The sequence below is a fragment of the Saimiri boliviensis genome, chromosome 4 (genome assembly GCF_048565385.1).
Source record: "Saimiri boliviensis isolate mSaiBol1 chromosome 4, mSaiBol1.pri, whole genome shotgun sequence".
NCBI classification, from domain to species: Eukaryota; Metazoa; Chordata; class Mammalia; order Primates; family Cebidae; genus Saimiri; species Saimiri boliviensis.
This window is the reverse complement of record NC_133452.1, coordinates 163,380,094-163,396,046: the sequence shown is the minus strand read 5'-3', so window position 1 is coordinate 163,396,046 and position 15,953 is coordinate 163,380,094. Positions and strand designations below refer to the sequence as shown.

Genomic DNA, 15,953 nt, shown 5'->3' with positions numbered 1-15,953 from the left:
GACAAGTCTGAAGTTGTACCATATAAATTGTTAGTATAGTGTTTTTTATTAGTTCCAAGCTAGAGTGAACAACAATTATATGATTTACTAGTCTTGTTTTGAAAAAAGTAAAGCCAAAATAATAATAATACGAAAAAACACATTTCAAAAAAAAAAAAAAACCAAACCCAAACAGTAGAATCCTAAAAAGCCATATTTCAAAAAAAACCAAACCCAAGCAATAGAATCCTTAAAAAGTAACTTTGCATTGCGGAATTTTCTTTTTTATTCTTTTATTCTTTTTTTGAAACGGAATCTTGCTCTGTTGCCGAGGCTGGAGTACAGTTGTACGATCTCGGCTCGCTGCAACCTCTGCCTCCCGGGTTCAAGCGATTCTCCTGCCTCAGTCTCCCCAGTAGCTGGGACTACAGGCATGTGCCACCACACCCAGCTGCATTGTGGAATTTTCATATGCAAATTAATGATTTTTCATTTATAAAAACAGGCTATAAAGTAGAAACCAAGTCTGGTAATATGAATTAATTATTTGTTTACCAGCACTTTACTGAGGGGCATGCCAGTGATAATTTTATTTTTAATTGAGGGAGGAGTGAGAGATGAAGGGGTGGAATAGGTTATTATGTTAAGAAAAAAAAAGTTGGTATCAACTTGACTGCTGAATCAGTCAAGCTACTAACTAAATTAGAAATAACTTTTAATATGGTTTTACCATCCCGATTAAATCGTGACTGCTGTATCAGCCAAGCTACTAACTAAATTAGAAATAACTTCTAGTACGGTTTTACCATCCTGATTAAATCGTGACTGCCAGTAGTCCAGCATCTTTTATTCAGTTCTGTGATGAAGCTGAATGGGCATACGTGATCATCTGGTTCCTTAATTATAGGTAAACTGAGGTCTAAAGAAGTGGAAATAACCTAACTCACCAGTGGCAGATCCACAATGAAAATACTCTGCGCTGATTCTCTGTTGCTAATAGTAATATTGATTAGACAACTAAGTATGGCTGGACATTTTCTTCTCACATAAACTGATAGGGGCCATGTGTCCAAAGACTGCTCTAAACCGTGTTCCTTAAATGCCTTTGTGATCTATTGGGAATGACTTTCAGGTAGTTATAGTAGATGAACCATATAAAACTGATATTTTGCATGTCAAAAATTATAGACAATTGGCAGTTTCATAAAGTTCAAACTAAGTGCTAGTAGATTTTATCTTTTATAATCTTCTTTTTAATGAAGGCAGGAATTAGGTCAAATGCTTAATCGATGCATCATCGTCGATGATGGGATTGAACAATATTATCCTGACAATTCTGACTTCATTTTGGCCTTTCACTTATGCGTTATATAATAAATTAATGCTGCCAACATGGAGAAGTCTTAAAAATATTGTAGTACCATTTTCCTCCACTGCCTTATAACTTGAATCACAGTACTGGTGACCACATTTATAAAGTCACATGTTATGTTGCTGCTCATGAAAGTTGGTAACACACAAAATTATTTTTCTAAACTGTGTTACAGTGTTTCATCATATTTTGTTTCTTAGGCCTAGGTGTCCACATTTAAGTAGGTTTCAGTTTGCTTCTCTTCATGATATGCTAAATCTCCCCCCAAAAGTGTTTGAATTTCCAATATAATTCATGCTAGAAAGCTTGACACTTTGAGTGTGAACTGTTTGAATCTTTAATCATCTGTATTTGATATTGCCTAGTTTATGTAATCCCCTCAGAAAGAAACTCTTACTATCATGGAAGTTTAAAATCATGAATATGTATATTTTCTTTCTACCTGTTCTCTGTTTAGTTACAAACACTCTCCACTCTTAGCTATACCATCAAAATCATAGCACCTTCAGCCCTTAACTTTCCCCGATGACCAGATAAATCTAGTCTTAAAATCCAAAAGGTGGTGAGACGTGAAATTTCTCCTGGATACCATTGTCATCTTGGGAGGTTACTTTTCTGAGGATGACTTACTCAGGATGAGGGGCTGGGAGGCCTGGGACGACTCGAGGTCCACAGCATCCTGCTGGCGGGTGTTGAGAGTCGTGCTGGTGGGTGTCATCCCACGGTTTCTGATGTGGGCTCTGTAAGAACCCAAAGCTTCCTCTGGGTTCCCCTCACACAAGTCCACCCCAGCCAGGGAAACAGGAACTATTGTGAGATACATTGAACTCTTCTGATATTTATAAATAGGTGATTAACTTTAACGTAGAACATCTGCTTTCCTTCCTTTATATCATTTATATCTACTGTATAGAATTTTTGTTGCAGATTTATTTCTTCTCCGAGTAGGGGGAATAAATCCAGTGATTGATTTAAAAATCAGATTTGTATGAGTGTTGTAGAGGATAAATGATGGTGAAAGATGGTGGTTGAGATTATTGGAAGGAGAGGGGAAAACAGCCTTAAAGTAGGACGTAAAAGTGTCTGGATAGGGTGCTTAGGATAACTTAAGGAAATTATTTTTGATTTTGCTATATGCTGGTTTCTTTACCGTTCATTCTCACCTTTCCTAATGAGTTGCTTTGTAGTTCTTAGGGTATTCTTTATTCCCCTGAAATAGGCATTTCACACTCGTTAATTTGAATGAGAGAGGAGATTTATACTTCATACCATGAAAAAAATGTTCCCCGTAGGTATTTAGAACTTTTGGAGTTGCTTTCCTACAATACAAACATCATCGTTATTCAGAAAATTAAATCTAAAATGTTGGTCTATATTCTTTTAGATCTGTGGTAGCTAAGGTAATCAGCACTGAAATTCACCTTACATTTACAGATAACTTCTTTATGTATGTATGTATGTATTTATTTATTTTTTAAAGACAGGGTTTCACCATGTTGGCCAGGCTGATCTTGAACTCCTGACCTCAGGTGATCCGCCTGCCTCAGCCTCCCAAAGTAACTTCTGTATTTATAGGAAGAAAATTCTGTGTTTCTTAAGGCATTTTACATTAATTATATCATCACCTCTCTTCCCCGTGGTCTTTTAGTACTGAAAAGGAGTCTCTTTTGTATGTGAAAATGACTCAAAGTAGTTACGGGAGGCAAAAGAGTGAGCCAAGGGTGAGCACTTTGGAATCAAAAGGCCCCCTTTGAAACCTGGCTCAGTTACTTGGCTTATTAGGTGACTCACCTTCTTTAAGCCTTTGTTGCACATCTATTGAATGGAGATAATAGTTCTCAGGGCTAGCGTCTGGTACAACGTCACTATGCCAGCCCAGCGTACGTGAACCATCATCTGCGGAGTAGAAGGTTTGCGATGGAAGAACTTTATTTGGAATGTCAGAATTGGCAGCACAGGTCACTATTACCCTTCTGAAAATGTTTATTTTTAGAAGCTTTATAAATATTCATTCTTTACCAAAACATTTTTGGGAATTGCCTTCAAAGCTGTTTTACGTCTTTCAAGAAAAATGACTCTCCTCAGCTTATTGGTGAGACAGATTCTTCCCGAAACCTGATTTTGTGACACAAGACCGTATTATACTTAATGGCAGATTAGCTTCAGAATGGCCTGTTGCTGATCCTTATTCTTTCTCAAAGGGTAAGGATTTAATATCAGTACAGATATTCAGAGAAATGCCTTCTAGGTTAGTTCTAAAGAGCTTCAGAACCATTTTATGTGGCAGTTGTGATGTTAGCATTCATGAGTATTCTTCCCATGTATCTGAAAGGAGGCAGTGGATCTATGCATTCTTTTTTTCTTGAAATGAAGTCTTGTTCTGTCACCCAAGTTGGAGTGCAGTGGTACAGTCTTGGCTCACTGCAACCTGCAATTCCCAGGTTCAGCTGTTCTCCTGCTTCAGCTTCCTGAGTAGCCTGGATTACAGGCATATGCCACTGGGTCCAGCTAATTTTTTTTATTAGCAGAGATGGGGTTTCACCATGTTGGCCAGGTTGGTCTTGGACTCCTGACCTCAAGTAATCTCTGCTTACTTCGGTCTCCCAAAGTGCCGGGATTACAGGTGTGAGCTGCCATATGCATTCTTGTCTGTTTTTTAAAATCTTTTTTTTTTTTTGAGACAGAGTTTCGCTCTTGTTACCCAGGCTGGAGTGCAATGGCGCGATTTTGGCTCACCCCACCCTCCGCCTCCTGGGTTCAAGCAATTCTCCTGCCTCAGCCTCCTGAGTAGCTGGAATTACAGGCACGTGCCATCATGCTTAGCTAATTTTTTGTATTTTTTGTAGAGACGGGGTTTCACCATGTTGACCAGGATGGTCTCGATCTCTCGACCTCGTGATCCACCCGCCTCGGCCTCCCAAAGTGCTGGGATTACAGGCTTCAGCCATCGCGCCCGGCCTAAAATCTTAGGACTTCATAGTTACACATTAAGGGAAGAATTGGTAAATGCTGGCACTGAATTCTTCAAACTTAGTTCCCTTCCAAGTGAGAGACAAAAATCTCTAATACTTCAGAGAAGATACAAAGGCTAACGAATTATAGCTCTGGCCTTAGTTGCAGGCTTGGGTGTGGGAGTTAGTTTCTTTAAATGGAAACTTTTCTGAAGATGATCCTAGAGTTTATTGCAATTGACGAGGAGTAGAAAAAAGAGCACCAAATAAAGACATTTGTAATGAGTTTTGCAGCAATGAAATAGACACTTTTGAGGCGGTTCTATTCCATTTGATATTCATTCAACCAACCTTGAGGCAAGTGTCATTGTAGTTCTCCTCACTTACCACTTCCCTGTCAGGCCAGGTATGGAATGCGGAATTGCCAACGTTTCACGTGACAGATGCACGTATGAAAGCAGTGAATATCTGCAACTGTTTCCACTTTGGAAATGGCTGCATTTGCCTGGGCACAGTGGCTCATGCCTGTCATCCCAGCACTTTGGGAGGCCAAGGCAGGCAGACCACTTGAGATCAGGAGCTCAGGACCAGCCTGGCTAACAGCGAAACCCGTCTCTACTAAAAATACAAAAAGTAGGTGGGCATGGTGGTGCACACCTGTAATCCCAGCTACTTGAGAGGCTGAGGCAGGAGAATCGCTTGAACCTAGAAGGTAGAGATTGCAGCAAGCCGAGATCACGCTATGGCACTCCAGCCTGGGAGACAGTGAGACTCTGTCTCAAACAGAAAACAAAAAGAAAGAAAACGACTCTATTTATATACATCCTTCTTAGGTACTAGATTGTTACTTGGCATCAAATCCTGCTAGAATGTGGACATTATGAACTGGATATTGTCTAATCATTTTTCCTGTCCTTGGAGAAACCTACACCGTTCAGTTTTATCTGTGAGACTTTCCCAGGATAAAAATTAATTTTAAAAAATTAATATTGGAACCCCTATGAAAGAATAGTAGATAATTTGGGGGTCATTTTATATTTTTGCCATACCTTTTTAAATGAAAAATGATATAAAGGAAGGAATGTAAATTATTAGAAGTTTCTTCTTGATTTTAATTTTCCTTCCTGTCCTTATCCCCATTATGAATATTTGACTGTTAGATATAACTTTTTGCCTAGAATTATGAGTAAGACCAGAAGTGTTCCACCTTCATTGAGTGAGAGGATACTACTCCCTTGAAAGAAATGTGATTTTATTTTTAACAGTTCAGAAAGTATTCAACATTTTATTCACATTTACTTCTTTGATCTTGCTTTCTTTTAGATAATGCTAGTGTGTGGGATCCAAATAAGGGTAATTTAAAAACCAGTTTTACATGCACACATGCAGACAGCCTCTAATTATGCAAATTCATTTAAAAGGATTTTCATTTACAGTAATGAAAAAGCTTTTACCGTTTTGGGAAAGCTTTAGCTTTGGGGGAATTTTAGACATTTAATAACCTGTAACTTTAATTGAATGTTCTTGGTAAGTAAAGCTCAGTTATTTTCTTATCTAAATTTTTGTTTAGGGAGCATATTTTAGTTAGAAGTATTTTTTCCTGGCTCTTTGCTTTTTTATATTGAGTACTGTTCGGGACCTTACCTGCTTCTTTATTCTCGTTGTGCTTACTGCTGATGATGTTTTTTTGTTTTTTCTCCTTGGGCTTTCATTAGCTTGGCCATTGTGTAAGTACTTTATGAATCAATTAGAATATATTGATACATTTGATTATTTTTTAAGCATTGAAAAGTATGTTTTATATGTATATACTAATATTATCAGTAAGGAGTATGTATGTATAAATTGAATTAAATACATAAATGTTAACTATATTTTCTATTTCTATAAATGGAATATTTTTATGTTACAATGATACAACACAGACATTTTCTAATAGAAATTTTCTCAACCGGGTGTGGTGGCTCACACCTGTAATTCCAGCACTTTGGGAGGCCAAGGTGGGCGGATCACCTGAGGTTGGGAGTTTGAGACCAGCCTGGCCAACATGGAGAAATGCTGTCTCTACTAAAAATACAAAAATTAGGTGGACGTGGTGGCGCATGCCTGTAATCCCAGCTACTCAGGAGGCTGAGACAGGAGAATCGCTGGAACCCAGGAGGTGGAAGTTGCAGTGAGCCAAGATCGTGCCATTGTACTCCAGCTTCGGCAACAGGAGCGATACTCTGTCTCAAAAAACAAAACAAAACAAAAAAAACCTAGTAAATCACTATCAGCAAATACAAAATTGTAAAGACATGCGCTTATGGTTATCTTCTCAAAAGCATGCTTTTTTCATGCTCTAAACATCAAATTGTTTTTTGAGAAGTATTTGCTTAAGTGAGTTCTATGAACACATTTACTTATTCAGGTATAAACAAGCTGTGACCTAGAGTTGTGCTTTTCAAAACTATCTGTAGCAAATAAACTAACTTTTTGGTTTGTTTTTAAAAATTCCAATCTATCATAAACCAATACATTTATAGAACATAGTAAGAATAAAATACAAGGAAGATTGAGAAAGATACATGCAAGCCCCCAATTTTTATGATTAGATGGAACAGACCTAAAACTTTTACCACTAAGGTTTCTAAAAATGTTGATACTCAATTTCTGTACTTATTCATTTTGAGTAACAAGGTGCTGGGGAAGACGTAGAGGTGGCATCATGAGACAGGCTCGATGGGGCGTTTAGGTGAGCTGGAGCGCTCCTGAGAGAACAAGCAGGGGTGGTGAAATGGGCCTGGCACTCTAGCTTCACACACAGGTTAGGAGCCCTTCAGCTGTGGGGTTGGTACTGGCTTTCCTGAAGTATGTAGACCAGTCTCGTGGAGAGGTCTGCCTCTCTGTAATACTCTACTTCAGGGCTCACCTTGGACTAACCTGTCAGCGTAAAAAGTAGAAATGGCCAGGTGTGGTGGCACGTGCCTGTAATTCCAGCTACTTGGGAGGCTGAGGTGGGAGGATTGTTTGAACCTAGGTGTTCAAGACCAGCCTGAGCAACACAGTGAAACTCTGTCTCAAAGAAGTAGCGATGGCTGAATATAAACATACCAACTGAGATTCTCCCAAATAAAGAGCAGTCTCAAAGATCTGTGCAGAGCTCCACTTACCACACGAGAAGCCAGAGCATTGGGCAAGTTTGCACCCAAGGAACCAGCAAAATACTGCCTCCAAAAAAGGGAAATGAGGATTCCTCTAATTCTTACACCAAAACTTAGGTGGAAAATAGCACCTCATATTATAAGTTTATTGTCAAAATTTTTATTTTCCTACTTGAGGAAAGGTTTTGCCATGTTCCTTGGTTCATACCAATGAATGGTATTTATTTTTCCTCACTAGATAGTAAGTTTACTGAGCATAAGGGCCATAGCTGAGGAACTTTTGCATCCTTCACAACACCTTACACAGAGTAAGAGCTCAACAAATATTTGCTGAATGGAAAATACAAAGATATTATGACTGCTGTAAAACATGCTTTGGTTTCATAGGAAAAGATGAAAAGTACTATATTGGGTTTTTCAGGTTATCTTTCTCTTTAAAATAGCAAATGAGGTGAGAATAATCATTTGCACTTAGTTTTGCTCTAAAAAAAATCATAATAATATTTTCTATTAATTCAACAATTTTGTCCCTCCATGGCTCGAAGGTTTTGTACAAATGATTTTGCAGTCATCTTTAGTTAGCTATTATCTGCCTTATTAGTGAGAACGCACGCTCATTTCTGTAGAACAGGTAGGGACAGGTCCTTCCTGAAATGTTTGACAATCAGAGTAAGTCTTCATTGTCTCCTTTGGTGTGGTGGAGAGTTTTTGTATCTTGGAATCAGTAACAGTTAAATAAAACAGTAACTTTCATGTGTAAAGGAGTTTATTAGATTTCCAAAAGTCAGAAATGAAGAAGTTCTTCTGGGTTGGTATGTATTGCTTTGCTAGTAGTGGCCTGGGTGGTGGTCATCTTGTTTCTCCGTGTTTTTTTCCTAATGGTTTTAGGATTTAACGTTGGATCACATGGTATCAGAAACCGCAGCAATGGCTTGTGATAGGCTCTTTCCCCTTTGATAATAGCTTCTTTGGAGTTGATAAGCTTTCACTTTCTCTTTGGTACTAAGCTTATTTTAAGACTGACGGTCTTTCCTATTTTTATGTTTTTTTTGTTATACCTCCAGTAGAGTGAAGACTTTACTTTGTGTTTGGTTTGTGTTTCTCTAGCTGAGATCAGGAGGTGCTCAAGTATTAGAAGGTTGCATTGCTGAAATACACAACATCACGAGCTTAGACATCTCCGACAATGGTAAGTCAGGTATCAGAAAAGAAATGAAAATGAAATATTCTTTGAAGCAAGTTAATAAGGGGAAAATAATCTACCCAAATCCAGACAATACCTTAATAAAAATATTATTCCATTTCTTGACTAATAGGGCTTTGAAATTTAACAATAGGATTTATTTATAAAATAAATCTGTGCCAGAGTCTTACTAAGTTGATTCCGTGGCTAACTATGCAAAACCTGTGCCGTAAAACAACTCACTTATAAAAATATCACCAGTCCATGATAAAGGTCTGAGCCCAACTTTGTGTATCCTTGCTGATCATAATAAAATGGTACTCTTGTTTATTTATTCAGAAGTTTATTTCATGAGCTTCCTTTCTGCTGATTGTAGTATCATGTTAGTATGTTAGTTCATGTTAGTATCAATGAACCTGTGAAATTTGCATAGACAACTTTTAACTCCACTTACTCCCAGCGAACAGTTTGTTGGAATCTTCTTTCATAAAGTGGTGGGGAAGAGATGAAACTTACGGCCATTATTCATTCCCATTTCCTGCTGACTTGGCTTAGCCACTGATTGTATTAAGAGATTTAGATAAGTCTTTGTAGAGAATGAGTTTATCCCTGTGAAATAATAGGACATGAAAAGGGAGCAAAGAATGCCTTTGAAAATAAAAGATTAGAATCCCAGGGCCCTCAGGAAGGTAAAGGAAGTCATCAAACTGCATGTCACCTTTGCTTAATTATGTCCAGCTGAGAACTAATTTATACACATGTGTTTTGATTCTTTACTTACTCTGATTCTTTCCAGGTTTAGAATCTGACCTATCTACCTTAATAGTGTGGCTCAGTAAAAACAGATCAATACAACACCTGGCGTTAGGCAAAAATTTTAATAATATGAAATCCAAGTAAGAGTTTTGAATTTTTTTATATGACAATGATGAAAATAACCAGCCTCCTGAAAGCTTTTGATTTGATTCCACTGTCCACATCTCTAAAATCTCTTTAGAAATCTGACACCTGTATTGGACAACTTAGTACAGATGATTCAAGATGAAGAATCAGTGAGTATTATGTTAAACATTTGGGACTAAAATCTTGTGTTTGTTGCCATCTTATTAACTATTTCTACTGGATTAGTGCTGAAATGCTTTCAGATAGTTTTATCGATGTGTATGTTTTCTATTATTTTTTTTAAAATGGATAAATATGCTTTAGTAAAGTCGTATAAGGTATTGAAAAACTCACTTTTTTACTTCTTTTAACTCACTGCCAATTAAAGGAAGATTATAACTAATAGATAAAAAGAAGTATAAATTGACTCCTGAACCTGTCTTCTAATTAGCCTTACTGCTTCCTAACTTCAGCTAATAAACTGATCTGCAGGCATGAACTTTTATAATCTAGTTGACTTTATGACCGTATATAATGCTGAGAAATATCCTATTGCTACTTTGAATTTCATCTAATAATTATGCAGAATTATAGGAGACAAGAAAATTTTCTTCCATCTTCAGTTGCTTCTTGAAGTCTTGTAGCACTCTGTATTTTTAATCCCCTTCAGTTGCTTCTGACCAAGATTTAGTTGAGGGTAAAGAAGTTTAATTTCAAATAGTATCTTATTTTGCTACCCTTTAAAATGCATTAGGTGCAAAAAAAGTTATTTTATGGACAAAATAAGCACTGTACCATGAATCCATTTAATTTAGAGCGGGTGTGGTACACCTTAGACTTTTCTGATGCTCTTTAAGATTTCATCCCTTTCTTCTCAAAGTCCTCTTTGGTCACTAGACTCAGCTCTTCTGCTTCCTAAAACTCACATCCCTTTATATTCCTACTATAAAGAGTCACATTATTTATGTTTTGTAATAGCTACTTTTGTAGGTCATGAGGGTGATTTTTATATTAATCATGTGGAGTATGTCACATTTTGAAAAAGTACCATTTTCCCTTCTGAATTTATACCAGGGAGTAGCAAATTCCGTTACAGCTGTAAGCTGACTTTTCTGTGAAAGCTAAGAGGCAAGGAGGGGTGGACACGGGACTTTTCCTCACAGGCCCTTACCTCCTTTTCTTTGGCGGGGCTCTGAGCTGATAGGAGAAGATTCTGTTCTCTTTTCTCTTCATTGTGGATGTAATTTTCAACCTGTGGGCTAGAAAATGAATCTCATTATTATTTAATGAATTCAGCACTTCTCTTGACCCTCATTTGCTAATAAACCCCACGTTTTGTTGCTCTTATGCTGGGTTATTGAAATTAGGGGTATAATTAGACTGTAATTTAGACTTCTCAGAGTTTATGCTGTTTGCTTTACATATTAATTTGACTTTACATCACTCTGCCTTGTTTGAGTTTCTGATTTTCCAGTATTGGCCCAGTTTTAACAGATTAGGGAAGCTAATATTACAGAATTCTGCTTAATATTCACCCCAAAATATTTATTTCTTAACACATACTTTCTGAAAATGTTTATTTTCATGAAAAGTATATAAATTTTATGTTTTGCTTATTATGTGAACTTCTTCAAACTGTATTTATAATTCTGGAAGTCTGTTACCTAAAGATGATGTTTAAAATATACCTAAAACCTTATTTGTAGATGATCAAGTGTGCTATGCGAATGTGAATTCTGTCAACTTACAAATTTGAATAGGGTGGCACTCATAATGCTGTACAATGAAAAGCTTTTTATGTTCCTGCCATTGAAAAATAGATGGCTTTTTCAGAAAGCGATTACCTTTTTTTTTTTCTACTTTTAAATGGTAATACGCAAAACAGTTTGAAATGATGAGGAGATCAGTCTTGTAATGATAAAAATTTTACCAATACCTGGGAAAATTGGGATCATTTTTTGTTTTTTTATTTACGAGTTTTACATAGGAAAAAGTAATCTCTTTGCTCTTTACATTCTGACCTTGTGTTTACAGAGCTTATTCTTTGACCAGCCTATGGAATACCTTATTCACCCAGTATTGTACATTCTGTTCAGTTGAAAAACTAGAAGCCGGTGGGTTCCGGTGTCACCTTTAGCTGTAGTCAGAGGTTTTTCAGGCAGCTGTACCCAGTGTCGTGGGAGAGTGATACAGAGGGGCCGAGATGACAGGGAGTTTTGTTCTGAAATGCTGCATACGAACTCATATTGTAACTAGTAGAACAGAATGTATTTCTCCTGGGAGTGCCTGTAGCCAGGAGACTGATTCTCAGATTAACCATGTTCAGCTATGAAAAAGAAATAGTAAGATTTCAAACAGTAATGTTACACGGAAGTACAATAAATCAAGAACGGATGACCTTATAAATATGCATGCAATTCAGGCTGTTCTGTTCGCATTAATGACTCTGCCTATTATTTTTAAGTATTAACTGGGGTGTGTTAGAATTTGAATATAGTCCTGGAATTGATGTTTGATGGGTTGGAGAGTTGGCAGCTTTCCAGTATTAGGAAGAAGCTATAATAGATCGTTTCCTTAGTAATTGAATCAAGATTATTAAAATGGTGAGAGATGTGATTACATCTTTTTATTGAAGCATACTGTGTTTGTTTTTTATGTTAAACATTAAGTTTCCTAAGGCCTGGAGCATTTTTAGTTGTCGTTTCCACTTAACCTGTGTGAAAACTGAAGAAACCATGCTAAAGCCGCTGGAGTCTAAATGTATGCAGACTTTTTTGGCCCAGGTTTTAATTGCCTTAGCCCTTACCAGGCCATTTAACTGTTATAAATTTGATTCTGGTTAATACAGCATTACCTTTTGACTTTGCCATAAATGTATTAAGTTTGAAAGCCATGGTAAATTTGGATGGTAAGGACAATAATATACTTACTGTCTCTTGGTACCAACCATTTGCAGAATGATGCCTTGTTGATATCTGAGTCTTGAAACTATCAACACCCTTGTTCTGTCTCCTGTAGCCCTTTGGTAGATGAACCTCTCACAGGTGTTGCTTTGGCAATCAGTGTTACGTGGTTAAGTGGACACAGATAAACCCCAGGCTGTGTGTGGGGGCTGTCATTTAGACCACCCAGGCACACTTTGAGAGCTCCAATCCCCCAGGCCGTTGTAGAACTTGGTCTTAGATTAACCCAGAAGCCACTTCTATCACTGCTTTCCTGTAATATGGGGGCTACTTATGCGATAACCATATGATAATTTGTTCAGTGTGGCTAGGGCAGTACAGAGCACTCCACGCAGTCCTGGAGACGGCCTGATCTCCCAGGGAAGTCTGAATTCTGACATTTAGAGCCACATTGGTTCAACCTGGTCTACCTGGAATTCTTACCCCACTTCAGTAAGTTATGGCTTAAATCAAGGAATGCTAACTCAAATGCCCACAGGGCTAAGAAGGCAACATAAACTAGAAACTGAATTTGGTATAAATAGGAAGCTCTATTAATTTATTATTATTATTATTTGGTCACATACGGTGCAGAACAAACAAAACCTGCAGGCTGAGTGGCTTTCAGTATCTGGTTTAAATAGACAAAGAGTAGGCTGATTTGGATTCACCATACAGCTTATAGTCTAATAAAAAGGTCACACAAGACCTGGCACGGTGGCTCACGCCTGTAATCCCAGCACTTCGGGAGACTGAGGCCGGCTGATCACTTGAGGTCAGGAGTTTGAGATCAGCCTGGCCAACATGGTGAAACCCGGTCTCTGCTAAAGTTACTAAAACTAGCCGGGAATGGTAGCTGATGCCTGTAATTCCAGCTACTCGGGAGGCTCAGGCAAGAGAATTGCTTGAACCTAGGAGGTGGAGGTTGCATTGAGCCAAGATCACACCACTGCACTCCATCCTGGGTGACAGAGCAAGACCCTGTGTCTCCCCTCCCCAACAAAAGCCATACAGGTTTAACTTAAAAAAGGAATTATTTTCTGATTCATACTTAACACATAAAGTTAAGGCCAGGTGTGGTGACTTGTGCCTGTAATTCCAGCACTTTAGGAAGCTATGGTGAGAGGATTGCTTGAGCCTGGGAGCTGGAGACCAGGCTGGACAACATAGTGAGACCCCATCTCCACAAAAAATATTTTAAAATGAGTCAAATGTGGTGTTGCACACTTGTAGTTCCAGCTACTTAGGAGGCTGAGGTAGGAGGATGGCTTGAGCCCAAGACATCAAGGCCGCAGTGGGTGGTAATTGTCCCACTGCTCTTTAGTCTGTGCGTTCTACACAAAGTGAGACCCTATCTCAAAAAAAAAAACACAAAAAACAAAAAAAAACAAAAAACTAAGAGAGTGATCACAAAGATCTGGGATAAGCTAATTGGGAGATGTGGTATAGGTTTAGAAGCATGAAATCTGGAACCAGTACCTCTGAGTTTGAATCCTAGTTCAGGTACTTGTTTACAGTGTAACCTTGGTTGAGTCACTTAACTTTTCTGTTTGTTGGTTTGGGAAATGGGGTAATAGTAGCGTCTAAGTAATGGGTCAGTGGGAATACTAAGTGAATTAATACACATAAAAAGCTTAAATGGTGGTTAAACATAGTCATTGTTCAGTAATTGTCAGCTATTGGTCTGGCTGGCTTTTATCTTGCATTTATCCTGTATTAGTATTTTAAGGTGCCATTTCACCTTATGTAAAAATAAAACGGGTATAAAGGGTGATCATATTAAAGCTGAGAAGTTTCTGTGTTATGTTTCTATTTATTTCATCCTATCCCGCTTAAAGCTGGCATATGTCAGGCTCCATGTCTTTTCCTGGCTTCGCTCAAAAGAAAAGTGATAGGTATTGAGCATTAAAACCCAAGTTCTGCATCTTTTACCCCAGCGGTCCATTTTGTGTGAGAACCTTCGGTTTCCATCTGTGAGTGTCTTTTAAGTAGCACTTCTAAAATCAGACACGTGCAGTGGGTCCATCCCCTGTCATTCTCCATGAAATGGGTCGTGGAGAGTGGGTGCTGCTTTGATGAGACTGCTGAGTGCCACGTGTCATTTGCTCCACAGCCTCTGCAGTCCTTGTCCCTGGCTGACTCGAAACTCAAGACTGAGGTCACCATCATCATCAATGCCCTGGGAAGCAACACCTCTCTGACCAAAGTGGACATTAGTGGGAACGGAATGGGAGACATGGGAGCAAAGATGCTGGCTAAAGCCCTGCAGATCAACACCAAACTTAGGTAGGCAGATCCCGCCCTCCCTGCTCGTGAGGGAGGCTTGGAGCAGATTGTGAACTGTAGGCATTGCAGGGCTGCTGGGCGCAAGGGCACCTGAGCTTCCCTTGAGGCCAGCTGAGGAGAAGAAGTGACAGTGTCAAGACTTCTGTCAGAATAATGAGAGGGTGTTCCTAAGTTTAGACAAAGAGATTCCTTCAGTCTGTTGTCTTACAGTTCTGTGGTAAGGTAGAACCTGACTGAGAACTGTCACGATTTCCTATTTGACATCAGCGTTGACAGCTGACCAATGTATGGGCAAAGGCAGCGAGAATTGTGCCACTGCACTCCAGCCTGTGCATTCTGCACAAAGCGAGACCCTGTCTAAAAAAAAAAAAAAAAAAAAAAAAGTTAAACAGTGACGATCAAAAATAATCTGGGTTAAGGCGACAGGAGGGTGTTTTTTAGGCAGCACTAAGTGAACAGAGCCCACACTTTGCTGTGAGCCCAAGGTCTGAACCCCCTTGCTCATCCCTGCCAATATAAAGACTTAAAAACAAGGAGCACAAAAGGTCTGCTGCTTCAAAACCAGGCTCACACTGGGTGCTAGCTGTTTGTTCCGTTTCCTAAGCGTGGCTTTTCTGAAGGACTAGCCCCACCGTCACCTTGTTGCTATCCATCATTCAGACAGATCAGAGTTGCTACCTAGGTCCGCAGTCTGGTGCATGAAGAGTTAATTCACATTGCTCCTCAAGGGCTCTTTCATGATGGTTTTATATTGTCTGGCATCAAAGTTGAGTTTTCTGTCTAAACTGAAGCCAAAAGCCAAAATCTGCAGCAGTTTCTTTGAAGGTCAGTGTGTGTATAAAGAAGGTCATCGAGATTAGGAAGAGAAGGCGGTGGGAGTTGTGAGGCTGGGGTCGTCCAGACAGATAAAAGTTATTTTATGTGTCAGGACGAACTGAAAAACCCTAAATACCTCTGCAGCATACACATTCCGAAGGTAAAATAATATTTTTCTCCCCAAATAGATTTTGTGTTTAAAAAGCAAACCATCTCCTGTTGATAGTAAGTGACATTTTGCTAGCAGAGTGAGGAAATTGCTGGATTCCCAATTAAGCCATGTCAGGGAAATAATGAAAACGCAAGGAACTATGACAGATTCACTCTAGTGTTTTACTGTTTAGGGGGAAAAAAAACAACTCAGTAGCTGAAATTCTTTATACTGGGCATGGAACTGTT

The 15,953-nt window shown here is 38.6% G+C and overlaps 1 protein-coding gene across 9 annotated transcripts in view; it reads left to right on the top strand.

Annotated features, from left to right (window-relative positions):
- CARMIL1 (capping protein regulator and myosin 1 linker 1) overlaps positions 1-15,953 on the top strand; it is a 354,136-nt gene that overhangs the window by 231,514 nt on the left and 106,669 nt on the right. For all 9 annotated transcript variants that reach the window (XM_010338003.3, XM_010338002.3, XM_010338001.3 and 6 more), the window contains 4 exons: positions 8,553-8,634; positions 9,425-9,524; positions 9,626-9,680; positions 14,566-14,738. In XM_010338003.3, coding sequence (XP_010336305.2) covers positions 8,553-8,634; positions 9,425-9,524; positions 9,626-9,680; positions 14,566-14,738 — 410 coding nt within the window. The remainder of the gene's footprint in view (positions 1-8,552; positions 8,635-9,424; positions 9,525-9,625; positions 9,681-14,565; positions 14,739-15,953) is intronic.